The 27,605-nt window shown below is 36.1% G+C and overlaps 1 protein-coding gene and 1 long non-coding RNA gene across 2 annotated transcripts in view; both read left to right on the top strand.

Moving 5' to 3' along the window:
• The window catches only part of LOC132097480 (uncharacterized), a 59,788-nt gene extending 36,723 nt beyond the window's left edge, over nt 1–23,065 (top strand). The window contains exon 2 of the long non-coding RNA XR_009422737.1: nt 20,680–23,065. This is a non-coding gene — a long non-coding RNA (uncharacterized LOC132097480). The remainder of the gene's footprint in view (nt 1–20,679) is intronic.
• nr6a1a (nuclear receptor subfamily 6, group A, member 1a) lies at nt 1,189–23,065 on the top strand. The gene is made up of 9 exons (XM_059503212.1): nt 1,189–1,348; nt 12,064–12,294; nt 13,755–13,810; nt 15,581–15,747; nt 16,029–16,238; nt 16,326–16,580; nt 18,809–18,930; nt 19,087–19,239; nt 19,322–23,065. The coding sequence occupies exons 1-9, from the start codon at nt 1,333–1,335 to the stop codon at nt 19,456–19,458; spliced, it is 1,347 nt and encodes a 448-aa protein (XP_059359195.1). The 5' UTR covers nt 1,189–1,332; the 3' UTR covers nt 19,459–23,065.
• Nucleotides 23,066–27,605: the final 4,540 nt, after the last annotated feature.

Raw genomic sequence — 27,605 nt, 5'->3', positions numbered from 1 at the left:
TCATACAGGCTTGAACTGGATTGGGGTGATCTTCTCTTGACTTGGGGTTGTAGAAGCACTATGTGCTTTAATATTCATTTAGATTGGTAAATAAAAAACATGCCTTTGCCCAAGTAAATTCTACAGTTTTATAACTATGGGAGTTATATATAAAAGAAAATTCTGTAATATGAACTTTTTTTTGTTGTTGTAATTTTAGGCCTATATTGCAGAATAAATTACAGACCCTTTTAAAACATATTGTGGTATTGTAATACTGTGATATTTTATTTATTTATTTTTTATGAAATCAAGCTGTTTATTGTCATTGTGTAAGTAAAACAAAATTATTTTGTGTTTCTCTTGTTCGATAATATTTAAGTATTTTAAATACCTAAACATTAAATAAAAAAGAACATATGTAAAAAAAAGAATATATAAAGTAAAAAATACAAATAAAAATTTATATAGAATAAACTATTATAATAAATATGAGCCTTAAAATTATGTGTATGTACAAAAATAAAAATTATTAACAATTATTTAAAAGTAGAAAAATACAACTTTTGGCATTGTTATATGTTGTATTTTGATCTATACAATAATACCATGGTAAATATCCATGGAAAATCATGGTATTATAGTGTCCCAAAATTTTGAATGACCATATTTTTGCTTATTTACAGATAATAAAATGAAACAAAGCAGACCATAAATTCCAAACCAGTAGTGATTTAATTTTGTGGTTTACTGCTAATTTAAACTGTTTTCAAATTAGCTGCCTTTTTGGAACATGTTCAGATTACATGTAGACCTATAACTGAATTTCACTTGGATACGTGGCTGTATGTGAGTACTAAATATAAAGAATGGCAACATGGGAAAACATGGCTTCCAGTTCACTGTTGTGCTACAAGCTTAGCACGCTTTGACAGCAAAACAGCTCAATTTAATCTGTCCGTGCATTCAGGTTTGCAGCCTTTAACTGTCCGTGCACTTCTGCTGACTTTGAAAGAAGCCAACGAGAGAAAGGTAGAGGGAGGGAGGGGGCTTGCATTGTTCAGCAGGAGGGTAAAATAGGGCTATCAGTTCCACTCAGATAACCCCCGCATTGCCATTGGCCCTCCGGCCACACCGTGACCCCTGGGGCCTGAACTCGGCGGTCATGTGACCGGACTGAAACTGACCAGCAGGGCTGAAGCTGGGAGGCGGATCAGTGAGAGTCAGAGCAGAGGAGAGGAGGGAGCAAAGAGAAAGAAGAGGAGGACAAGGAAAGAGAGTCATGAGGCCTATGCTGTTCCTGAGGAGGATACATGTATGAATGGATGACAGGGAGACCTGGAGAGACATGAGATGGATTCGTGGGAAGGTAAGGAAAACCTCAAGAAGAGAGCAGATTTCATTGAGATAGGGGTTTGTTAGTAAGGTGGTGCGTGCTGATATCAGACTAATCGTGTGTCTAATGTACAAGCAAATAAGTCCCATTCTAGTATTATTAATGCTTCTGAAAGCTAAACCTGCTAAAGCTAACAGCTGTAGAGAGAACTGGACTGTGCATTTTCTCTTTTTTCAAGATATTTCCCCTTGAAACCTCAAAAACCTGTTCATTAAATGTTAGTAATCCCAATATTATGGATATTTCATTCAATTATCTGCTGTATTTTCAACATGAGTGCATATAAGCCCATTTTTTACTTGGTTGTCGATCACTTCCAGTTATTTTAACTGTACAAAAACAGTCTGTTTTGCTGCTTTATATTACAAACTGGTATTTGCTCTAACATTAATTTAATTTATTATCTTAATCATTAACAAACTGGTCTGTAGTGCAAATGTTTTTATTGCTTGCATATTCACAACAAAGCACAACCATTTTTAATATGTCATTCTTGCATAGTATTTGAATTCATATCCAGAGAGAGCAAGCATATTTACTTTTGGATGCAAATTTTATGATCATTGAAGCTTAATAGCCAATTGACTTTAGTTAATCAGGTTTGGTTTTGCAAAACACTGTATTTGGCAGTCAGAGTCTGTGTGTGTGTTTAGATCTTGTTAATTGATCTGAACGTGAACGTGTAGTTTATTCATATTATACAATGAGTTGTTTAGTTTGCACGATTTGTTTTATTTTCTGTAGAGCATCGTCCACCCTTGCTGCACCGTTCAGCTCATTTTTCTCCTCTCTCTCAGGAGTTTGGTTGTGTATTTAGAGGGTTTATGGCAATAGTGTGTGTGCTCTGTGGTATGCGGGCTGTGGCCCATCTGGAAAAGGTTTTCTGTGCTGAGCAGGCAGCTGTCTTCATGCGATTCGAGCGGGGGTGAGCAAGGCTCCATGCTCATCTGGTTAAACCCCCGATAAATTCACTCAACCCCCACGCATGCCCCCTGCATGGGTTTATCACTGTAGCCCAAACTTCACCCCTCAGGGCTCGAGATTTGATCAGTTTAACCACATAATTGTATCTCAGTTTGCTCTGTAATGGCGATAGACCTGTCTGGAGCAATAGCACAGCTGTGATGTCACATTAAAAGTCAAAAAGTATCGCGTCTTAAGACGGTCAGTGGGCAGCCTTGGACCTTGACACCCTTCTGCAACTCTTTAACAAAACTACTATTATAAAATCAATATCTCCAGTCCTCCCTAAAACGGGTTTCATCCATTGTTCCTCCTGCTCGTTTCGTTAACAAAAACACAGCATTGAGAAGTGTGAAGTGCATGCTAAACACAGACGTGCTGGCTACTGAATAAATGTGATATTAGCTTTCTGTCTGCGCTGTTAGTTTTGAGTCGAAGTTTTAGCCCACCGTTTACCTTCCTCAAAGGCTGGTGTGAAAATGCGTTCACATAATGACAGAAAGTGCAAATGGTCTCATTTACTTGTTTGGTAGGTGCTTTCATAAAAAAAAAATTAAAAGAAAATAAAACACCTTTTGATAAGTGAATGCCATTCAGCAAAGGTGTGATCTTGACTATTTCAGACAGCTAAAGTGCCCAGAGACTCGTTTAGGAATTAATTAGTCGCAGCATCTTGCATGTTTTATATAGTTTGCTTTGATGCTAATTGAAACAGCTTAAATAAATCTTCACACATTTCTCTTAGTCTAAATGCACAGATTTCTAAAAAAAAAAAAAAAAAAAAAAAAAAGCAATGCATCTAAGAAGCTATTACAATGTAGTTTCATATATTGTGAACATTTCAGTGCTTTTCATGTTGTTGTTTTTATATAGCATTGATCTGAACAGCTTAGATAAGAATTTAAATATATAATCTAAATATCGACACACTTTCAATTTATTAGTGATAGACAGACCATTATATCAGCCAAGCCAGTTTAGGCCAATTTGAGCAAATGCATCAGCCAATAATCACTCTTTTAATTAACCCCATAAATATTCATTAATATATTCATTATATGTTATATTATAATATGTCATGTGCCATTATATCAACCATCAGCCACTGCTTTTTACAGCGGTCTGCCATTTAAACCCCATATTGGCTGAGTATTAGCTGCTGTTATGCATTCTTAACAAGTGATTATGATAACAAGAGGTTCGCAGAGGAACCTGGGCGGCACTTTGAGAGCACTGTGGCTTTGTGGTTGAATTTGAATGGATTGGAAACTCGATTGGAAAATGCCACAGTATTGTACTGGAGAGTGAATATGTTCAAGGGTGGTATGTGAAAACACTATTGTGTGTGTGTGTGTGAGTGTGTGTGGGGGAGCTGAAAGGACACTGTACATGACTCCTCCTCCTCCTAATCCTATTCTCCTGCCGCCCATCTCCCCTGTTATTGTTTCCGACAGAAGGGGGTGATCTCTCAGGGTCTTCACTCATCCCTCTGTCTCCTTTTCCTCTTTTTCCTTTCTCTCGTCTCTGCTGCTCCGTTTTTCCATGCATTCTTGCCTCGGCTCCATTCGTCACTCTTCCATGCAGGAAGTCAGAGGGGTGTTTGTGTGCGCTCATACACACGGTGGAGGGGGATTCAGGTGATGTGAAGATCAATAACGGCAGAGGACATCAGGGTGTACAGGTTTAGCCGTTCTGGGCTAAATTTAGTAACTAAAACCTGTTCAGGAAGCATTCTTTCTGCTCTCCAACAAATGAGCCCTAACCAACATCTACACGCTCAGAAATAGAGGGTTTCTGCAGCAAAGCCATAGAGGAACCATTTTGTTACCTCAAAGAACCTTTAATGGAACAGTTCTGAAAACCATTTCTGACCAATCTAAAGATTCCTTTTACACTGTTAAGAACCTTTTATGGAATAGAAAGATTCCATGGATGTTAAAGGTTCTTCATGAAACCATCCATGCCTTTATATGTGAGTGTATGAAAAACCTGAACATCAAATTTTGAACAGTATTTTTTTAGTAAAACAGTCTCCTATAATCTTGATTTTCAACTTCAGAACACATTATTTTTGCAGTGTTAATCACTAAACCCAACCATTCTGCTCATCCTATACTGAGATCATTAGGAGATGTGAAGCTGTTTCACACAGAAAGGCCTGATAAACAAAGGTGTTATCTTGTGCTGTAGACTTATTGTTCATTTAAATGTTTTTTATGTCTTTAAATCATTTTAGATGAAACTAAGATGAAATTATTAAAATTTTCAGAGCCCTCATCTGAATTAATGTGTTGACCCATAAACCTAGATAGCTGATCCCAGAAATGGTGAGCTAAGAAAAACATCTGCCCTTGTGATGAGAGATCAATAGGGCACGATGTCTTGTGTAATGTTTGCAAATATTTCAGGTTTTGATGTGTTTTATCTGCTGATGGCCTTTATTGATTTTGTTAAGCTAACTATAGATGCTACTGAGAGGCCAAACAATGCCCAAGATGTTGAAACGCAGCGTTGTGGATGAATGCGTCAATACTCTGATGAAACAGGGTCTCAGATTATTGGACTTCGGATGGTTTATAATATACGTGCTTATTAAAAAGCTTGGGATCAGTACGATTTGTAATATTTTTAAAAGAAGTCTCTTTTGCTTACCAAGGCTGCAATTATTGAATCCAAAATAGAGTAAAGACAATAATTTTGTGAAATATAATTGTAATTTACAACAACTGTTTTCTGTTTGAATATATTTTAAAATGTAATTGATTCCTGTGATCAAAGCTGAAATCTCAACATCGTTTACTCTAGACTTTCAGTGTCACATGATCCTCCAAAAATCATTCAAATATGCTGATTTGCTGCTCAAGAAACATTTCTTCTTATTATTTTATGAATACATCCTTTCTTAATACAAGCATGTTTTTCTTTCTTATTTCAAAATTATTTATATTAAAAGAAAATCTTATTTCCCCCAAACTTCTTAACTGTGTAATGAATGTATATTTAACACCTTAAAATCTATAATGGTTCCAAATGGGAATAAAAATTTTTAAAAAAACGTGCAAAAATGGCCTGTTGTCAGAAACACATGTGCATGAAGCACAAAGCTTCTCTTCGAGCTCCAGGATTAGTTCAGTCTATGTAAGCGGGATGGTTTGCTTTACATTAAGACCGAGCCTAGTGTAATTACCACATGCTAATCCAGGCCTGTTGTGATGTTTATGAGATTACTACAGTGTGCAGGTCAAAGGGGGAGGGGAGCAGAGGCTTCTCATTCTTTCGTTCATGCTTTGGCTTTGAGAAAAGCTGAGCTAGTCATGACTTGAAATCAGTTGGGATAGAGAACAAACTTCAGTTGAACCAGCATGTCTGTAATTTGCCCCAGATCACGGTTTGGCTTGGCATTTGTCAATAAAAATTAGATCTCAATTGATTTTTGAAATAATTTGATTTGTGTATAGACCGATTTGATGGGGTTAAGCTTCTGCAAAAAGTGAAAGATGTGTGTATAGATCATGAGTAGAAGGAAGAGTTGAGTGCTAAGAGTGGAAAAGTACAGGACAGTGCCCCCTCCTCATGCCCACTCAGCTAGGATCGATTGTAATGGAAACGAAAGACAAAGCCCTCGTAGAGAGTTAGACCTCTGTCTTTCTCTTTCTCTCTCTCCCCATCCTCCGCTCTCTGCTCGGCTTCATCTGTTCTGTCCTCCCATCCTCCGCTGCTGGGACACAAACCTGCCCGGACACATGGCCACTGGCCTGCCAGAGATGCTTTACAGAAAACACACACATTCACCACTGCAAACAGAGTTTCTGGAATTGTGTAAAATAAGAATACATGAATAGTGTAAAGACAAAAGAAAGTATAGACAGTCAATATTTTCTTTCAGCTTTCAGAAGGTGGCAAACATCAAGTTTACATTTTTATTGTTGTAACAGTAACTGTAGTAGAGTTCATATTATATTTTAATAATTTCATGGTAAATTTTAAATCATTAGGCTGCATTTATTCGATCAAAAATACAGTAAAAGCTGTAATATTTTATGTTAATGTGTAATATTGTGATAATATTTATGTTAAAATGTAATTTATTCCTTTGATCGGTTCAGTATCATTACTCCAGTCACATGATCCTTCAGAAATTATTGTAATATGCTGATTTAAGAAACATTTCTTATTATTATTATCAATGTGGATCAAATACTTTTAATTGCAGTAAATAGAAAGTTAAAAAGCATTCATTTGAAATAGAAATCTTTTGTAAAATTATACATGTCTGTACTGTCACTTTTAATCAATTTAATGCATTCTTGCTGAATATAAATATTAATTTAATTATTTAAAAAAACTAACTTTTCCACCATAGACAGTGTTCATATTTTCACAATAATCTATGATGTAAAAAAACATTTCCATGTTTACGTTTTCACTTAAATGCTTGAAATTTATTTTGTAGACAAAAAAAAATTACATATGGATTTCTGTAAGTAATCTAGTCTAGATATAATGAGCATTCATTGTGAGATTTTCTTTTTTTAAATACTGTACTTTTGTTTATCTGTGCTTTCAGTCAGGATACTGATATCAGTGTCACTGTTTAAACTGCAAGCGCTGCATTTCCTGCTTGTGGTAAAGTTTGGAATGAAACCCGGCCTGACCTCAGGGTAACAATGCAGGTTTTAATAGGTGCAGTGGGGGGTCTGAGCCCTGTGTGTGTGTGGAGGGTGGGGACACAGCAACAGGAAAGATTCTAATCAATGGTTTTTGATGAGGTAAACAATTGCATAAGGCTGGGTCTAACTAGTCAATAACATCATATCATATTTCACCCCATATCTAAAGCAACAAATAAGAAAATTAATCAGATCAAAAGTTTTTAGATTTTGTTGGGTCACATTATCCTTCAGAAATAATTCTAATATGCTGAATTGCTGCTCAAGAAACATTTCTTATTGTTATTAACGTTTAAAAACAGTTGTGCCGCTTAATATTTGTGTGTACACATGATGCAATGTTTCCAGGATTTGCACTGAAAGCTCAAAAGAACAGCATTGACTTGAAATAGAAATCTTTGTGACATTATTAAATGTCTTTACTGTTACTTTTTTATTTTTAATTCCATGCTGAATACAATAATCACTTTTTTTTTACACTGTCCCCAAACTTTGACACAACATTTTACTGGAAAATGTGCCATAAAAAATTATTAAGCAATGATATTTTTTTATGATATAATTGTCACGATCCAATTCCCCAATATAGGCTACGAATTCAAAAAGATTGTACAAGAATTCCAGAACTGCAAGTAATTTTCCCCAAATAGGCCTAAGAATGGCAGTTGGTCCCAGCTTTTCCGGAGCGTGCATGTGAGTGACAGGGTGGAATGAGACGGGGCGGAGGGGTGTGAAGTGACGATGTGGGATCAAGTGTGTGAAGGTGTGAGAGAACTCCAGGTTTATAGGGTGGCCATGCACTTGAAAGAGAGGGCGTCAAATTTAACCAATCAAAGAAGGCTCAGGGTGTGAATAAAGGAAGCCAACTTTGGAAGCTGTGTTTTCTCATTAAAGGAAGTCAGTAATTTCACATACACTGGTCAATAATTTATGGTTTCAAATGCCTCCTGCATAACGTAACATCTGCCAGGAATTCCAGGCAAATGGTTTGGGTAATAAGGAAGGGTCAGTGTTACAGTACCACAAATGGAGTTCCTCTCCATTTGACAAATACGTCATCAAGGTATGAAGTCACAGCCAAAGTGTATTTGACTTCTGTACTTAATCCGGATTCATTTACTCACTCAATAAACATCATATTAATATAATAAAGTTGACTTTTGTGTGTTAGAGACAAGCAGTTTATGGTTTGCTAACAGATGCATCAGTTTTAGCACTGATAAACAGTAAAAGAGTGAAAATGTTTAGATTTGAAAGACTCGTATGAGCTTTTTCTGACAGTAAGCTCTTGTATTTGTGAATCCTGCGGTCTAGTATAGTAAAGCTCTCGGTATGTTAAAGTTCACCACAGGAATCTCAATGCCAATGTCATTCAGATGGAAATAGCGCATGCTTTTAGAAGTCTTCTATTCTACAGATTTAACATATTGGTGAGAGTCTGTTCGCATATTCTCAACCAGTGACTCTGAATGGGAGACATACAAAAAGAGACCCACTCATGGCGCTTTTCCACTGCATGGTATAGCACGGTACGGTTCACTTTTGTTTTTGTTTTTTTTTTTCACTGAAAACCGAGCCGAGTTGTACCTTTCAGTGGAAAAGCACCATAAGTAGGGCTAAAAATATAGTGGTTCAATATTATTTAGCCTTTTGATGATATTCAGCATGTATCTTGGCATTTATGCAAATTTGTCAGTCAGAGGAACCATAATTTTCAAGCATTTAGGTTTAATTTTTGTATGTAAATGTAACTTCTTTGTCAAAAAACTTTTTTATGAAAATTGCATATTCATTCAACCAGTTCATTGATTCACAGAAATTTATTGCACTTACCAAATCTTGCACTATTTTACAAATTTCCAAAATATAAAAACCTCAGAATGTTGCTTCATTTTATATCACAATTACTCATTTAATTGTGGTTGGTAAGATGTATTAATGTTTTTGAAAGTCTCTCATGTTCCCCAAGGCTGCATTTATTTGTTTAAAAGCAGTAATATTGTGAAATATTACAATTTACAATGACTATTTTCTATTGTAATATATTATAAAATGTAATTTATTCCTGTGATGCAAAGTGGAATTTTTTGCATCATGACTCCAGTTTTCAGTGTCTCAGTGTCTCAAATCACTCTAATGTGCTGGTTTGCTGCTCAAGAATTGTTTTTTATTATTACCAATGATAAAAAGAAATTGTTGAGCTGCTTAATATTTGATAAAACGAAAGTTCAAAAGAAAATGGTTTATTTGAAGTCTTTACTGTCACTGTTGGTCAACTGAATGTATCCATGCTGAATAAAAGTATTAATTTCTTTAAAAAATATGTTACTGACCTCTTTTGAATGGTAGTTTGTATTTTAAACGTTTAATATCAGACTGATTGCTTTTCTTGTGACCCTTTGCTTTTACTGATGAAACAGAATGCAAGAAAAATATTTACTGATTATTTCTTTTCCAGTGGTCACCTGTCTGAAATTCATTAGTCATCTATCAGTTCATTTGTAAATCATTTCAAATGTTTGTAAGCAAACCCTCATGCTTCAAGTCAAAATACAGACCTTTAAACCCTCTGAGAGACTAAACATTGTCTGTAAAGTAAGACTGAAGGCCCTACACTTAACATTCGTATAACCCTCGACTGTATCCCTGCACTGCTGACCCTCAGAAACACTGAAGCGTCGCCGCTTTGAAAGCCCACAGAAAGCCATCCGACAGAAAAGGCAGCATTTGCACTGTAATCATACTGTCCTATAGAGGAGTAAAAGGCATGTCAGATGGTATGAATGGCCTGTGGAACTCCCTCTCATATTGAGAAAGAAAAGGCACTGGGCCATGACCCTGTTTTTATGACTTGAACTCTCTGTTAATGGTCCACAGCCCCAGCCCCGTCACATTCTCTGTCTGCAGCAGAGCTTTTCCTTTTTTCCCCTCGCTCTTAGATGCAGAAATGATCTTTGTTTGTGTTTATCCATTTGATGCTTTTTCCTGACATTTCCACTTCAATAAGCTGTGGCTCTTTCACCATGTTATGCTATCACCTTTACACAAATATATATATTTTATTAAACCTTTAACCAGGGAAATAATCACATTGAGATAAATATCTCATATATATATATATTTGTATATACACATATATGTGATACATGAGGCTTTTATGGCTCATATAGTGTAGTTTATTGAAGAATATGGGTGGGGAAATACTTCCGTTTTTGGTGCAACCACCAGTTTGGTGCAGTTGCTGATGTTTGTATCAAAAAATATGTATGACCAAAAATAATCTGAAATTCTGAGAGCTTGTTACATTTTAATGTAACAATATAGTTGTTATTCTATACCTAGTTATTCTTACATGTACTTTAGAAAAATCTGTAAAGTCTTAACAGCAAAAAGACTTGAAGATGGACATTTTTACAATTATACAAAAAGGCCTTTGACTTGATAAACTTTTGATTGCTCAACTTTTTACAAACTAAAGCATTCTTTATAGCCTCTGATTCATTTTTGTGAGTCATTTTTTGAATTTGATTTGAGCGATTTTATTTTCCGCCTCTCAGTTTGACTCCCAAACAATTGGTTGAATCTCCAAAAAGAATCAGAATTCATTTGGAGCCTGTGTCTCTCGTCCGTGGGCTGTTGATTGTACGTACAGCTTCATTAGGCAGCGGACGGGGGCCTGTCTTCACTGTTAGCTGATCTCATAGTCCTGACAGCGGGTAAGTGGGACAGAGAGAATTAGGGGAGGGTTAATGTTTCCACTGTTCTTGGTTTGAACCCGTTCTTCGCTAAGTCAGCCGTGACGCCACAGCAGCAGTGAGCAAGCACATTCCTCTTGCGGCCATGCCATTCACTGTTTCTATGGCTCCCACCCATCTGGTCAAGGATCCTGTTTTGGCCGGGGGAGGGTGTGTGTGTGTGTGTGTGTGTGTGTTACAGTGTTTGTTTGTCTTGTTGTTGTGGGAATAGGGTCCTTCAGTCTCAATTATTTTTAAGTTACCTACTTCTTTTCTACAAATGAAACAATGATTTTTGGGAAGTTTCTTGAAAGTATCTGATGCATTCCTAGATACAATTCGGTTTGAAATAATGCATCAGATTTTGAATGAAAGGCAATAGGTATGTGAAGATAGGTTAACCCACACAGCCTTAGTAGCGTCCAAAAAAAAGTTGTAGATAAAAATATATTTAAAGACTTTTACTTTTTATTAAAAAAAATTCACTGTATTATGTTTTGTGATGCTTTTATGTACAAAATTGTGTGATAGAAATGAATACTTTTATTCAGAAACAACAGATTAAATTGAACAAATCTGACTAGTAAAAGAAATTTATAATGTAAAAAATGTTATAGTTATCTCTTTTCACTATTTTCACTAAAATATTAAGCCGCACAACTGTTGTCAGCATTGATAATGATAATAAATGTTCATTAAGAGCAATTCAGCATATAAATTGATTTCTGAAGGATCACGTGACACTGAAGACTGGAGTCATGATGCTGAAAATTCACAGGAATAAATTACATTTTGAAATAAATATTCTGATACAAAATAGTTATTTTAAATTGTAATAATATTTCACAATATCACAGTTTTTGCTGTATTTTTAATCAAATAAATGAAGCCTTGGTGAGCATATAGATACATCTTTCAAAAGCATTACCATTCAGTAAAGGGGTCAGTAATGATTTTAGTCCTGGTTTCAAAGACAGGGCTAAGACTAAACCAACATAAGGCCATAGTTCAGTTTATAAATGTGCGTTAGAAAAACCATTACTGGTGTTCATCTTGAGCCAAAACAAAGGCACTGATATATTTTAAGATCAGCCAGTGCAAGGGTCTTACAGTTGAAACAGCTCAGAATTACATTTAAGTCTAGGACCAGCCTTAAGCCTTGTCTGTGAAACCAGGGGTATGTGTATGAATTAAAGATGTACAAAAGATAGTCATGTAAATGGTGGCCAAATAATTGATCTAAAATATACAGAATACATTCGTATGCACATGTGTACATCTACATATGATCTCAATCTCTGTCTGTTTGCGTTTCTCTCAGATGAGCAGGCTGAGCAGCGCTCTTGTCTTATTTGCGGAGACCGTGCCACAGGACTGCACTATGGCATTATTTCCTGCGAGGGCTGCAAGGGCTTCTTCAAGCGCAGCATCTGCAACAAGCGCGTCTACCGCTGCAGCCGCGACAAGAACTGCGAGATGTCACGCAAACAGCGCAACCGCTGCCAGTACTGCAGGCTGCTCAAGTGCCTGCAGATGGGAATGAACCGCAAAGGTGAGCCAAGACAGTCATATCTGTCACCTTACATAAACATACAACTAATTCTAGGTTTTGCATGTTTTCAAGCTGATTCGAGCTGGATTAGCAGATGGTGGGAAACAAAGCTGACCTGGTCGGTTTGAGCTGGTTAACCAAAATACAGCTTAAACTAGTATGACCTGTCTTTTTTTCTTCCACAATAGAGATCAGCATGACTGGTTGATCAGCATTTACTAGCCAAACCAGCTCTGACCAGTCTGAACCTGCATGGAAATTCGAGCTTGTCTAATTTGGTCTTTTCAACAGGGGCATTAGTAGTTTGGAAACAACTACAATTGGTGGAAAATGCATTTAAACAATCAGCACTGCCCTCTAGTGAACATACCATTAATACACAAGGGCCGTGCTTGTAATTTAGATACAGTACATCGCTGAAGAAGTCACAGATCATTTCATCTTTTACTGTTTTAGACTTTTAACAGAAATAATATACTATATAATATGATAGCTGAATGTGTTTTTTGAGAAGTGCCTGTTGATTGCAATTAAAAGAAAATGTACCATTTTAAATCTATATTAAATGCAACTAGCAAAACCATTTTTTGACTTACTTAAGTAGGACTTAAGTATATTTTATCTGTAATTTCCTATTAACTTGGTTATAATAAATGTCTTTGAAATATGGTTAAAGTACCTCTGGGTATACTTAATTTATGGTAAACTAAAATATACTTAACTGCCATTTATGTTGTGTATTTAATTATATTTGTAAATACATATTTGTAATGATGAAGCTGCTTTTTAGTACATTAAAATATATACATTTTAAATGTAAAAGTATTTACAAGTGCTTTACTATAGGAGTCAACACATCAAAATTAGTGTACATCTTTACATTTTAAAATGTGTTAAGAAGTATAGTCATGAAAGTGTCTCTCTTTAGCTACACTCATGTGGCCTTTTTTTTTATTAATATTATATTATCCTCAAATACTTTACAGTGATTTTACCACAGTTAAGCTTCACTCTGCAACAAGTCTTATTTGTGGACAAATCCTTCAGTGGCTCATTGCAATACTGCATTATCTAAAGATTTTTAGACTTTAAAAACATTGATACTAGAAGACTCACAAAATAGGTTACTCATCAATACATAGCAAAAAATTAATCAAATGGTTCTGGTCAAATAACGTTGTCAAAGTATGAATTATCGAGCAACATTTCCTTCAGCTGTACTTCAGCTTAGTTTTTAACATCTGCAAGTTTTTTTGACGTTGAAAGCATTCCATAATTGTTCTCTTCTTCTTCAGCGGATAACATCTAAATCACTAACATGAGGCATATACAAAGTAATTTATCTGTCATTTCCATCTGAATGTTGAAAAGAGACGAAGCATTTCAGAAAGTCTCATCTCGAAGGTAAAATTTTGTTTGAATGGACATTCAGCTCAGTTTTGTGTTTTTTTTTTTTTTAGCAATCAGAGAAGATGGCATGCCGGGAGGCAGGAATAAAAGCATCGGTCCTGTACAGGTACCCATAACCCCTCAACCGCTTTCATCACACCAATACTTTTCTTACAAAAACAAAATCGACTTCTCCTGTATAATGTGATGCGATGCCTTGCCCTGATCTCTGTTCTTTACCGCTCTTCTATACTTATATTTCTCTTCATTAGGACTTTTTAAAACTCTGTCCCTGCTCCGCCATAGATCTCGAGCATCTTATCCGTCTTTTATGTTCCTCGTGTCTACCATGTATTAAAGCAGCCCTCTCCAGTCGTGAATGGAGGTAATAGAGTTGATTAGTTTTGTTGAAAATGAAGACGAGCGGAATAGAGTTTTGGGATAAATAGCCCAACGTGCCAATAAATGGCCTTGTGACCTCAGTGTAATTTAAAGATGTTATTTTCATTAGAGAAGTTGCTGTTCTCAAGGCCAGAGCACCGGTGAATGGATTGCCTTGTCATTCTTCACATTCATTGTCAGCTGACCTCATAAAATCATTGTGTTTAGCTGCTTTTCTGCATTTGCATGAATAGCAGCGTTAGGCGAATGTATTTAATTCTCAAATGAGGAAATATGATGTTTTGTGACACCAACACATGGCCTTTGATATTAACGTTTGTGTTTTTATAGATGTTAAATGCAACTTTGCCTCATTATGCTGAGACTATTAGACTTAAGGTCCTATTTAGTACATTCGATGAGCAATATTGAAGTATTTACCCTGGTGAGCCATATTTATTGTGTTGTGTTTGACATGAAAAAGCGGGTATAAATGTTTAGCTTTGTTGGTCCATATAGTGCTCTTGTTTGCACCTGATCCCAGCACTAGAGACCGCCATCTTATTGACTCGGCCTAATTGCCTCTGGAACACACAATAGCTGGTTGCTTCAGCTTACACAGAATAAAGCACTGTTAAAGATGGCTTGAACCCATCAAATGTTTTGAAAAAGCACGGCCTTGACTTAAATGCTGGTTTGTCTCTTTCTGTCATATTTGTATGAAGAGCGAAAATAAGGCTCATGGAATCACGCTTTGCATGCAGTTGGTACAAAAAGTCTGCACCTGTCTTATGGTCTATATTGACTACAGGATGGATGAATATACACATTCTTAAAGGGATAGTTCACCAAAAAATTTTATTCTGTCATTATTTACTCGCTTACCACTTGTTTCAAACCTGTACGAGATTCTTTCTTCAGCTGAGCACAGAAGAAGATATTTTGAAATATTTGGTTTGGTTAACAGCATTCTTTAAAATATCTTCTTTTGTGTTCAGCAGAAGAAAGAAACTCATACAGGTTTGGAAAAACCTGAGGGTGAGTAAATGATGAGAGGAAAACTATCCCTTCAAGGTGCGATTACATTAGACAATATTTGCCAAAATTTTGCAGGCAAAAACGCCCATTGTCTCATTTTTATAGTATAGTGATGTATGAAGCACAACTGAAGTGTCTTTCAAACCAAGCAGTTTTTTTGTCGGCCAGCGTGGCAGAGTTGAAAAAATACTTTTTAAAAATCCCCATCGTGTTCCTATTGAATGAGTAAATGAGACGATACGTCTTACTAAATATTTTGCACACTTTTAGAATTTTGATAAAAAATGAGCACCCTAAAACGCTTTCATAATTTACACAAGGACATCTTTCTCCCTCCCACAAAACAATGGACTCATCTTTAAATAATCTCATGGGCAAACCTGAACAAAGCTAAATCTGATTGCATCTTTACTCTTTATGAATGGCTCTTTCAGTACTATATTTTGCCCAGTTTTTGATCAGAAATCTCTCTGCGCAGATTTCCGATGAGGAGATCGAGCGGATTATGTCTGGACAGGAGTTTAAGGATGATGTCAACATGCCGGAACACACTTGGGGAAACAACGGCGACAGTGACCACAGTTCCCCTGGCAACGGCGTCTCCGATGGGAATCAGCCATCTCCTGTATCCACACTTTCATCCAAGTGAGTACTCCCTTCTCTGTTGCAAAAGCAGCAACTTGTGGGAATAATCCAAAAAACGCAAAAGGACATATTTACAGATTAGATTACATGTCGATTTTTAGATTACATTTAGATTACATATTAGATTACAGGCTTTAGCTACAATGAAAATGAATCGAAAAACAGGATTCCTTTGTATTTTCTTTAGATGCATTAAATAAAATATTCTGCACAAAAGTACAATGTATTGGAACCTATTTTCTTTTCGTCTGCCACTTCCTTTCCATTTTTTTATGACAAAGTCGCTCTGTGGAGCTGAATGGCTACACCGCTGCTTTGAGGGAACAGTACATTGGCAATGCAATGGCCCAGCATTACCAGTTCCTGCCTCACCTGTTTGGATACGCCGCCCAGCCGCGGAGTCTGTACCCCCAGAGTCATACCCTCATCAGCCAGCTGGTGGCAGCAGAGGAACTGGCCCCGCTGGGCACACCCATGCTCATCGAGGACGGGTAAACAACACTGTCAATCATTTTACAAGTATTTACATTCTTAAAATGTGCAAATCCTTGCGTGATGATCTTTTCTCTTTTACGCAGGTATCGGGTCACTCAAGTGGAGCTGTTTGCGCTATTGTGTCGGCTGGCGGATGAGCTTCTCTTCAGACAGATCTCCTGGATTAAGAAGCTTCCTTTCTTCTGCGAGCTGTCCATCGAGGACTACACGCGGCTCCTGAGCGCCACCTGGCAGGAGCTCATCCTGCTGGCCTGCCTGACGGTCTATAGCGCCCAGGTGCTGGGCGACCTCGCCAACGTCACCGACAAATACACCCCGTCCGACGACGAGCTGCAGAGGTGAGGAATGTACCGCTTATGTCACGCATCTCTTATTAGCTCGTCTATGATTTTCAAACATGTAGCTGATCAGTTTGGATCATTAATAAGAACAAATACAGTGATTCATCAGAAAACCTTCCTGCTTTTTCTGTGAGTGTAGGGCTTGTTGTGATCTCTAATAGTGTTAAATCACGGCAGTTAGACAGTTCTCCATGCTTCAGGTACTCTCAGGCATCTCTGTACGGATGTGAAGACCACTGTGTGTGTACGTGGGAGAAAGGCAGAGTAAGGCAGACGTGTCTGTCTCTCCCTGTATTCTCTCTATCTCTTCAAAAGAATTGTGGCTTTGTAATAAACCTTTTAAGATGATTATTTTCAGGGGATTTTTTACAGGTTATCTTAATCAGTACAACAATCTGAGTGAAATGATGAATTAAATTTATACAATGTATATTGGCAAATATTGTGTAAAATTGATATTTAGATTTTTTTTTTTATTATTAAGTTGTTGTAGTATTTATATATTTTTTTATTTGTTTTTTTTGTGTGTTTTTGAAAGAAGTCTCTAATGCTCACTAAGGCTGCATTTATTTAATCAAAAAACAGTAAAATAAAACAGTAAAATAGTATTATTATGAAATATAATTATAATTTTAAATACCTTATTTGCTATTTGAATATATTTCAAAATGTAATTTATTCCTGTGATGCAAAGCTGAATTTTGTCCTGTCTTTTGTAACATTATGTGTTTAGAATTGTATTTTGGTCTAATTCCAGGCCCTCGTGCACATTTCTAGAGCCATGATTAATATACCTGTAGCCTGATGAGTGAAATACTAGTGCTGACATGGAGGAGGGGAGTGTTTGTGGTGTGTGTAAATTAGTCCGCAATCACCTGACCTCTGAACCGTCTCTTCTTGATCTCCTGGGTAGATTTACTATTGCATGGTTGGGCGGAATTGCAGGTCTGAGGTAGTGAAACATTCCCATTTACTGTGCAGGTTCATGCTGAAGATCATGACATACCTTTAGGGAGAGAGTTCAAAGAGTCTGAGTAATTAAAGCAGAGCAGCAGATAAACGTAGAGACCGATCAGTTTAGAACAGAGTCACAAAGGCTGAGAAAAGCACTTAGACTGAATGGTGCTGGTACGTCGTGGCATGGGTTCAGTCTTTAGTGATGGCTTTATGGAGTTATTTAGCACCAAGATACTGTACCCCTCATGCTGTGCTTTATTGCTTTAATTCTTATTTTATTTCTATTATTACACAATTCATGTGGTCTCCCGCTCAAGCATATTCTTATTATCTGATCAGTAACAAATTAATCTCATAAACTCTGGTTTAATGGCTATGGAATCAGATGATAGACCAACATTGGTCACAGGTTTATTAAACTCACATGGTTTCATATTTTCATAAATTTTAACATGACAATAACATTCATATTTTTTTAAACATTTCAGACATTTCTATATATAATTATATAATTGATATAGTAATACTCCATTAAGTGCAATTCATAAATATATCATAGAAATGTAATTTATATCATAAAATTATAATAATTTTCAAAAATGTGATATTTCAAACTAGTGCTGTCAAGCGATTAATAAAATAAAAGTTTTTGTTTACTGTTTTTGAGTACTGTGTATATTAATTATTTATATATAAATACACACACATGTATGTATAAATTTTATTAAAAATATGTTACGTTTATATATTAAATATATTTTTATATGATATAATTTATATGAATATAAATATATACATGTAAATATTTTCAATAAATGCTGTTTGTGTCTTTATATACATACACATAATAAAAATACACGGCAAAAACATAATATTATGTAAACAAAAACATTTATTTTGAATGTGATTAATCACGATTAATCGTTTGACAGCACTAATTAAGACACAGTTATGATAAATGTTATGTAACCATAAAAATATCTACACTGACATCACATAGCTATAATGTAAGATCTGTGTCTGATTAGAGTTAAACATTTCAGACTCAGTCTGGGTTTATTCTGTTCACTCAGTCATCTTTGTCACATGTAATGGGGAAAAATTATTGATGATTTTAGTTAAATTTTTTTAAGTGATTGAGCTGTCATGCTCAAGTTGGTTCATATCTGATCCCCATGTTGTTCTGATCGCATCAATGCTGTCAATACAAACTGTGTGGTCAGGTGTTAGATCTACAGTTGACTGATGAATTGTTTGTGTGTGTGTAGTTTCAGTGAGGATGGGATGGAGGTGATGGAGAAGCTGATCTATCTGTTCCGGAAGTTCCATCAGCTGAAGGTCAGCAATGAGGAATATGCCTGCATGAAGACCATCAACTTCCTTAACCAAGGTAAAACAGCAAGTATTTCCATTATAATACAATATTACATTACAATAAGCACATAAACAGATCTTCAAAATCAACAATAATGGAGACAGAATAGCTTTTATTTTCATATTTCTGCATAAATGCCCAGCATCATAAAATTTCTTTACGTGTCTCTAGATATCCGCGGTCTGACCAATGTGACCCAGCTGGAGCAGTTGAACAAACGTTATTGGTACGTTTGTCAGGATTACACTGAGTACAAGTACCCTCACCAGCCCAAACGCTTTCCTGAGATCATGATGTGTCTGCCAGAAATCCGCTGCATTGCAGGTAAGTCCATATTTAATGTATTTTAATAAAAAATTGCATCCATTTAGTGGTCAGATTTCACCCTTGTCCCCTCGTTTTTCAGGGAAGTTGGTCAACATCCCTTTGGAGCAGCTCCCCCTGCTGTTTAAGGCAGTATTGCACTCCTGTAAGTCAAGTCTGAACAACTACAGGACAAGCTCCACCCCCTGTGTGACAAAGGGTACCGCCCCTGCCAACTAGCCCCGCCCCCTTGAAAACACCCTCCCCATCTATTGCACGGGGGCGGGGTGTTATCTAGGGGTGGGGCTCCCGTTATCCTCCTCCTCCTCTCATGAATGTGACAAGAAACTATTTTATGCATTTTGTTTAGATTAGTGTTGTTTTTCTCTCTATTTATTACCAGACAGAGCTGAATGTATGTTGATCCACACTGTGCACATGCTCCTTTTCAAATGAAAATGCACAAAAAGCGCAGTGGATTTCACACGCTTCAGTCCAACTGCGATATGTGACGTGTAACCACTGATAGATCTACTACTTGGTTTTATTTTGTACCTCTGTTCACTTTCTGCCGATAGGGACAGATAAAGGAATTGTTTTATTGAAAGACTACCTCAGGAAGAAAATGTTTCACATGTTCCCTCTCTGTTTTGCGATGCTCCAGGCAGTTAACGTCGACTCTGTGCCTCGTGTTTGAGAACGTCTTGTCATTTCTTACGCATTTGTGGTTTGCTGCAGTTCTCAAACGCACAAGCTCGGTAGTCACGTGACTTTATCTTTCCATACAAGGCTGCAGTGGAGAGCGTGATGTTTACACAAAAGAGAGGTGTACGGGAATGTTTCACAATCATAGGCTGGGGACGAAACGACAACTGAATATGTGTGTTAATATAGTAGAATTCTTTCTTTTTTTTTTTTTTTTTTTTTACAAAAGTGTTATGCAGATTTGGAGGGAAATAAGCCCTTGTTGAAAATATGAGAGACTTCTGGGGAGAACAGCAATGTCCATCATTAAGTTACACACGTTTTACTCTCAGAGGCTGTTTACACGACAACATTTTCAGCCAAAAACATGAAATTTTTTATGCGTTTTGCCTGTTCGTTTAAACAGCAAGGGCGTTTTGGAGACTGGAAATGCATATTTTTGAAAACGGGTTTCAAAGTGCAAATTTTTGAGAACTCCACCATTATCGTTTCCGTGTAAACACCCCAAAAAGGAATCTTCGAAAACGGTGATGTCATGCACGTGTGTAATATGTGTTAGGTATTTAAACATGTGCAGTACATGTTGATTATAAAAGCAAGCACGAACAAACATACACAACAATAGCGGAGTACACGGTACTGTTGTTGCTGCTCAAGAGTTTGCTGACACTTCTTCAGCAAAGAGCGGATTTACTTATTGGAGATGCATCATATACAACATATAATCGTCACTTCCTAATCGTGTTTACTAACAAGGTGACAGCACCAACTAATGGACTGGCATACATAATACAGCGGGTTTTTTTTACATTTTCGCAGATATGTGTAAACGTGAATCATTTTGAAAACGTTGTCATGTATATGTGAAACTTTTTAAAAATGCAAGGGAAAAACTTCTCGGTTTTTGACTACAACGTTGCTGTGTAAACATAGCCTCAGTCCAGCAGTGAAATGTGGTGTATCAGCTTTCTTATTTTGGATAAACAATCGGTTCCTTAATTTGGAGCACTCGTTGAAGGATGTAGAGTTTGACCATGAAGTATTTATCAGCATTCAGTCAGCTTTTTCCACCATGAATGATTAGCATTAGCATCAGATTTGGTTGCAATGATGTTTAATTAATCCCGCCAAATGCTCTCAAACTAAAATAAAGGGCCTTTATTTGAGTTCAGATGGAGAAAAGTGGATTTCCTCACAGTCTAGTTTCCACTGGTCTGCCCCTGGTTCCTTCCCTCACATTTTAAACAGGGTAAAGTTACTGTTTTTATAATTCACTCGCATCTCTCTCTCAGATATGGCAGTGCTGATGTACTTGTAGGTTTAGTAGTTTGTAGTATTCTGGACATTGTAGGTCCTTTTAGACGTTTTTTTATGTTTTGTTTTTATGAGTCTGGGTAGGGGGAAGTGTTGTTTTGAAGACTATTTGGTTTTGAGTATTACTGTAAACCCTATTAGAGAAAAAAAACATGACTGAGATGCTAGCTGGTCCAGTTTTAACGAGTCATCCGACGCCTTTGAGGTTTTGGTTACGATTAATTTCCTCGGTTGGTTTTTACCCAGGCATCAGTGGATGTGCTCGCTGTAACTTTCATCATTTCAGACATTCCAAACACGTTCGATATGTGTCGTAATGTTTACATATTTGCACCAGACAATGACAAAGAGGCCTGTACCAAAGGCGCGTGTTCAGCCTGGTAACGGCCCGTCTCAAGTGCAGCTAAACCTCGGTGGCAACATTTGGCGTTGTGTTGTTTGGTGGACACTTCACATCTGTCTGTACGCCGCTTAATCTTAAACATTTTATCCATCCCACACCGCATTCATTTGTGTCCCTTCATTTCTCGTTGTTTCATTTTGTACTTCGTTTATGGTGGTAGATATCGTGACTTTTCTTTTCTCGCGAGGGCTTGTTTTGGAGTGTAAGCTAGCTAAATGTCAGACTAAACTCTTGATATGGTGGAGGTCTTAGTCTGCGATATTGCCACATCAGAATAAACTTGAAGGTGGAGATTTATCGCAAACCAAGCTGCTATAAACACCAGCCCTTCTGAATTGAGTTTCTCAGACCAGCATCTCTGGAAGAAACTCAGGAATATCCCTCTATTTTGAACAGTTTTGTTAATCTGGCTTTCTGGGGAAGCTTTTTGATTTCTTTAAAAGAGCCACACTCCTCATCTAGGTCTTTTTGTTTTCTGTCGTTCCTTCATATTTTACAGTGTGTCCTCGTTTGATTTTTTTTTATGCATTTTTCATTGAAACTACCTCTTTTGTGTGTCATCATGTAGCGTGCTTTCATTAAGGAAAAGTATTAATCGTTATTTATTGGTTTCAAAGCACCAGTGACCCTGTTTCTTTGTCCGTTTCATAAACCATTCTGGAAACTTCAGAGTTAATAGTTTTCATCATTCGTATTCCATCATTGTCTTAAAATATGTGCTCAAATCATGCCTGATAGACATTAGATGCTGCATATTTACCTCACTCTTCAATGAAGACCATTTCTCAGTGCAATTATAACGTGTGAAATGAACAGTATTATATTCCTAGTTGTAAACACTGTTTGTGAATTGTTTTCATGAAGAATGTATTTTTTGCCTATATCATTTTTGTTTTTATTTCTCAACTGTAATCATGTTAATGCTTTGACACTTTTCAGCCAATCAGATTTCTTTCTTGATTGTTACGGGTATGCTGATTGGCTATTGAAAGACTATCAAAGTGCTGTCAGTTTTACATAGCCAGGGAACTTATTTCAGTCTCTTTGGGATTCTTCTTGATCCAGTGGGAATCTTATTAGATGAAACATTGGTGAATGTTGGGGCTTGAGCAAACCATACAGAGCCAGACGAGAGGTTTTGAAACATGGGTGATATCTCAGGGAATAGACACGCTCCTGAAAACCTCAAAACAACTCTAGTACACGCTAAATGAACTCCTGTTTGTTTGTATTTGTCTTTGTATTGGCATCTGACGTGTTGTTTTTGGGAGTGTTGTCTGAGGTGCTTTTCCTAACCCGTGTCACAAACCTCTTCTTCTGCTCCTCTGACTTTTACTACCTGTGAAGAATGTGATCGATAGAAGCATGTTTAGAATGTTTTAGGACTTGAAACCAAATAAATGTGAATCTTATGCAACTGTGAAACCATGTCTTGTCATCTCTACACATTTTGTTGTTGAGCTTTGCAGCATGAACCATAAAGGACTACATGTATCACAAATATGCATGATGGCCACTTAATTAAAAAACTGCAAAAAATGTGAGGAATGTTTATTAAATATTTGAAAAACTAGTATCTGACATAAAATTACTTATGAAAAATAGCTCATCACATTGGTGGCGTCTTAACCAACCCCATCGCACAGGTTTTGATCTTAATGGTTTCTAATAAAACGAATACAAATAAGTAAGCTGTTAATAGCACTTGCTTATTCTATTTTTATTTCCTTTTTTTTCTAATCCAACTGAAAAACAACAACAACCTTGTTATGTGTACTGTGCTAGACTAACTAAGATGTGTCACTGTTGCTCTTTTGTTGGTTTGATTGGTTCTACTGTTCTCATCATTTGTGAGTTGTTTGGATAAAAGCATCTGCTAAATGATTAAATGTAAATTAAACGTGACAACAATGGCATTATCTGTTGAAGTAATATGAAGTATACTGCCAAAAAAAAGGTTCATTTAGGGATTTTATTATTTCCAAAATGTAACAGAACCAATAAGGGATCATGAATATAATGATATATATAATAATAATAATAAAATAAATTTAATAAAATATGAAAAATATGCAAATAAAATAGAAAATGAATATGGAATAAAATGAGGGAAATAGTAGAAAAAACTACAATGTATGCAGATGACTAATTTTATTAACTAATTTTGGTAGTTATTTTTAATTTGATAATTAAATTTAGTATCACAAATTTTGTTTAACCCTGTTACTGCATGATTTCCCCTGGAGAATAAGAATTAAAAATTGAGGGAAATATCATTATGAAATAAACTTTTTTCTCTAATACACATTGGACACAATTAAAAGTACCCTTTTATTGAATTATTTTTTGAACCTCCATTTGGCATAATAACAGCTCTGAGTTTTCTCCTATAATGCCTGATGAGGTTAGAGAACACCTGACAAGAGATCAGAGACCATTCCTTCATCCAGAATCACTCCAGACCCTTTAGATTCCCAGCTTCTCCTCTTCAGTTCACTCCTCTCATTTTCTGTAGGCTTCAGGTCAGAGGACTGGAATGGCCATAGCAGTACCCATTTTTGTGTTGTTTTTAAAGTTTGTTTTTGGATTATTGTCCGGTTGCAAGATCTAAACATGGTCCATTAAAAGATTCCTAACAGAGTCAGTCTCTTTTTGATTTTTTATCTGTTTATAGAATCAAAGATGCCATGTATCTAAACACGATGTCCAGGACCTCCAGCAGAAATATAGGCCCACAACATCAAAAATAGAGCAGTATATTTCATTGTACACAAGTGGCACTCTTTTATCCTTGTGTTCACCAGACCCATCTTGAGTGTTTGCCGCTAAAAAGAAGAAACACACGTTTTTCACACGTTTTTTAGCTAAAAATTATTATAGAAGATGGTCCCATTTGAAGTTCCAGTCATGTCTGACAAGAGAATATGCTGGGAATTTATTTTGGATGAGAGAATTTTCTTTTCTTGAATTTTTTTTTTTGGTCTTGAAACCCTCCCGAACTCCTGTGGTGTAGGTGTTGTTTGAATTATATATATATATATATATATATATATATATATATATATATATATATATATATATATATATATATATATATATATATATAAATTTTTTTTAGGTTTTCTGACCCTGAGACTCAACTATTTTCTGCAGTTCTCCAGCTGTGATCATTGGAGAGTCTTTAGCCACTCAAACTCACATTAGGACGATATAGACACACGTTCTCTTCCAGGCAGATTCGTAACATTTTCTGTTGATTGGAAATAGTTAATTATTGCCCTGTGTTGGAAATCTGAATTTTCACTGCTCTAGCTCTTGTCTTAAAGCCACTTCACTCATTTGTGAAGCTCAATTATCTTTTGCTGCACATCAGAAATATATTCTTTGGTGTTTCTCATTGTGATGGATGATTAAGGGAATTTGGCCTTTGTTTTCCCTCCTCTTTATGTTTCGGTGAAACAGGATGGATGGATAATTTCATGTTCATAATATGTATTGTATTGTGCTCAAAACTGTAAATATGAATGGGAATATACTTCACAGATATTTTACTAATAAGAATTTCTAGGGGTGCCAATAATTGTGCCCAACGTGTATTTAAGACAAACATTTATTTCATAATGAGATTGTCCTTCATTTTCAATTGTTTTGTTCAATGAAAAAAAAAGATCAAAGGGATTAATAATGACGCTTTATTTTCACAGCCTTCTTTGATCATATTTACCAGGGGTACCAACAGTTTTGTCCAAGTGTATCTGTCTGTGTATGTATGTGTCTGTGTGTGTGTGTGTGTGTGTGTGTGTGTGTGTGTGTGTGTGTGTGTGTGTGTGTGTGTGTGTGTGTGTGTGTGTGTGTGTGTATATATATATATGTACACACACCGACTTTTGGCCCCAAATTAACTGAATGACTGCTTAATTTATGCATAACTTATTGCTTGATACCTATTCTTGCATTGTTATTATATTTTATTTCCTTATTTTATTTTATACATTATTACATTTTATACAATTTTACAAATCATAATTGTTATCACAAATCATAATCATTTTGATGATGAATTGATGTTTTAATAATATTTATTGCTGGAAAATAAAATAATATAAATTATGATTAATTTAGACCTTATATGACAAAAAAATAGATTTTTTTTAACTTTATTAATATTCTTTTAAAAAATATTAGGCCTTATTTTGTACACTATTCATGTACTGTGCCCACTATAAAACAAAGCATTATTTTCATCAATAATGTGATTGTTCTGTATTTTTCTAATCTCCTCCCTTCAGGTTGAACTGATATCATTTTGACCTGTCCTTACAAGTCAGCAAATTCTGTTCCTCACTAATAGAGTTGAGCTTGACCCCATCTAGTCTGCTTGTGCAAAAGACACTGGAGTTTCATCATTTAAACACAAACAGACCAATGTCACCTCCACGAAGGGTTCTCATCAATCCAGCACAAACTAGACTCTGTATGTGTTGCACAGAGAGTCCATCATTGCAGAATGAACAATATTTATGCACTGATAGTGCCGCCTCACTGAGCTCAGGCTTGTCCAAGTCGTGTAAACACACTTTTGACAGAGAGAGATGACTATCCGGCCTCACAGCCCCACTGACTGCTTTTTAGGGTGGCAAATAATACCCATCTCGCAGAAATATACTGATATTCCAGAGCAGTGGTTGCCAAACTGAGATTCGTAAGGGAACTGCGGGCACTGGCAGTGTGATTGAAGAAACGCTAGTAATGAAATCATAAAAAATCCAATCAAAATACAACACACAATATTAACCAAAAATATTACTTTCTTTCCTGCATGATCATTAACCAACATCAGATAACTTTGAACATACACATGTGAAGAAAAACTAATAATAAAATCAGTGCTACTCCATGTAAATAATGTCAGATGGGTTTGGCTGACAAATTATATTATATTATAATATATTATATTATATGACTATCAATACTTGACCCCTGGAAATTATTTCCATAGCCTTTTTAGGCAGTTTTTATAATTACCTTATTAAAGGTTTCTTTGTTGTCTTTGTCAAATACTAATTTAGCTTCAATAATTACTTCACTTATCCAGACTGTTATTGCTCTTGATATTGTAAAAATGATTATTACTGTTGATTAATAGAATACAGTGATAGAAAGTATTTTTGTGTCTAGGGAAACAGCATGTCAGATTCTGGTTACACAGACAAATCAAGCTAAGAACCGTTTATGATGTAGCCCAATGCTTTTTATGGATTAGAATCTTCATCTGCTGCACATGTTATAGATTTAATTTAACTGTGCAGGGGCTTTTTGTTTAGTTTTTTTTGCCCACTTGTCTTTAATTTGGGGTGGAGGAGGGCTTATACTTGATCAGTTTGGAGGCATTTTTACCTCAGGTCCCCGTTAATTACCACCCCTGGTGTGGGTGCTTCAGGATTTTGGGGATATTGAATATTCAGTAAGAAGTTCATCCATAGCGTTTCAGCTCTGAAGGACAGTTTTTGTTGCAATAGTAGAGAGAAAATATAGGGGAGATTTGTTATTGGATTTCTGACACGTCTCCAACAAAGCGAAAGACTTTCCAAAGCAGGTGTTCAAACTCCCATAATGTTCAGTTATTCAGAATTGAGTATTATCTTATTTAAAAATGTTTTTTTATCTCTAAGGAAAGTTATGGATATACAGTCAAACATGCTTTATATTGATAAAAATGTTATGTTCTTGTCAGGTCTCAAGTGTTATAACCTTGTCCTTTTAATATATATATTTTTTTTACATTTTAAGCAAATCCAGTAAATGCTCAGAAGGGTGTTTGGATCAGAAAGGTGCATGATGTTTTCTTTTCTGAAGACAACACGCTCCGTTCAGTGTGAGTATGTTTGTGAATCATACAGAGCACTGAGCTTTGATATGAGAGTTTTTCTAATGCATCTTATCATTTGAGTAGAGACATGACACA

The sequence above is a fragment of the Carassius carassius genome, chromosome 21, assembly GCF_963082965.1.
Source record: "Carassius carassius chromosome 21, fCarCar2.1, whole genome shotgun sequence".
NCBI classification, from domain to species: Eukaryota; Metazoa; Chordata; class Actinopteri; order Cypriniformes; family Cyprinidae; genus Carassius; species Carassius carassius.
This window is presented reverse-complemented; position numbering and strand designations above follow the sequence as displayed.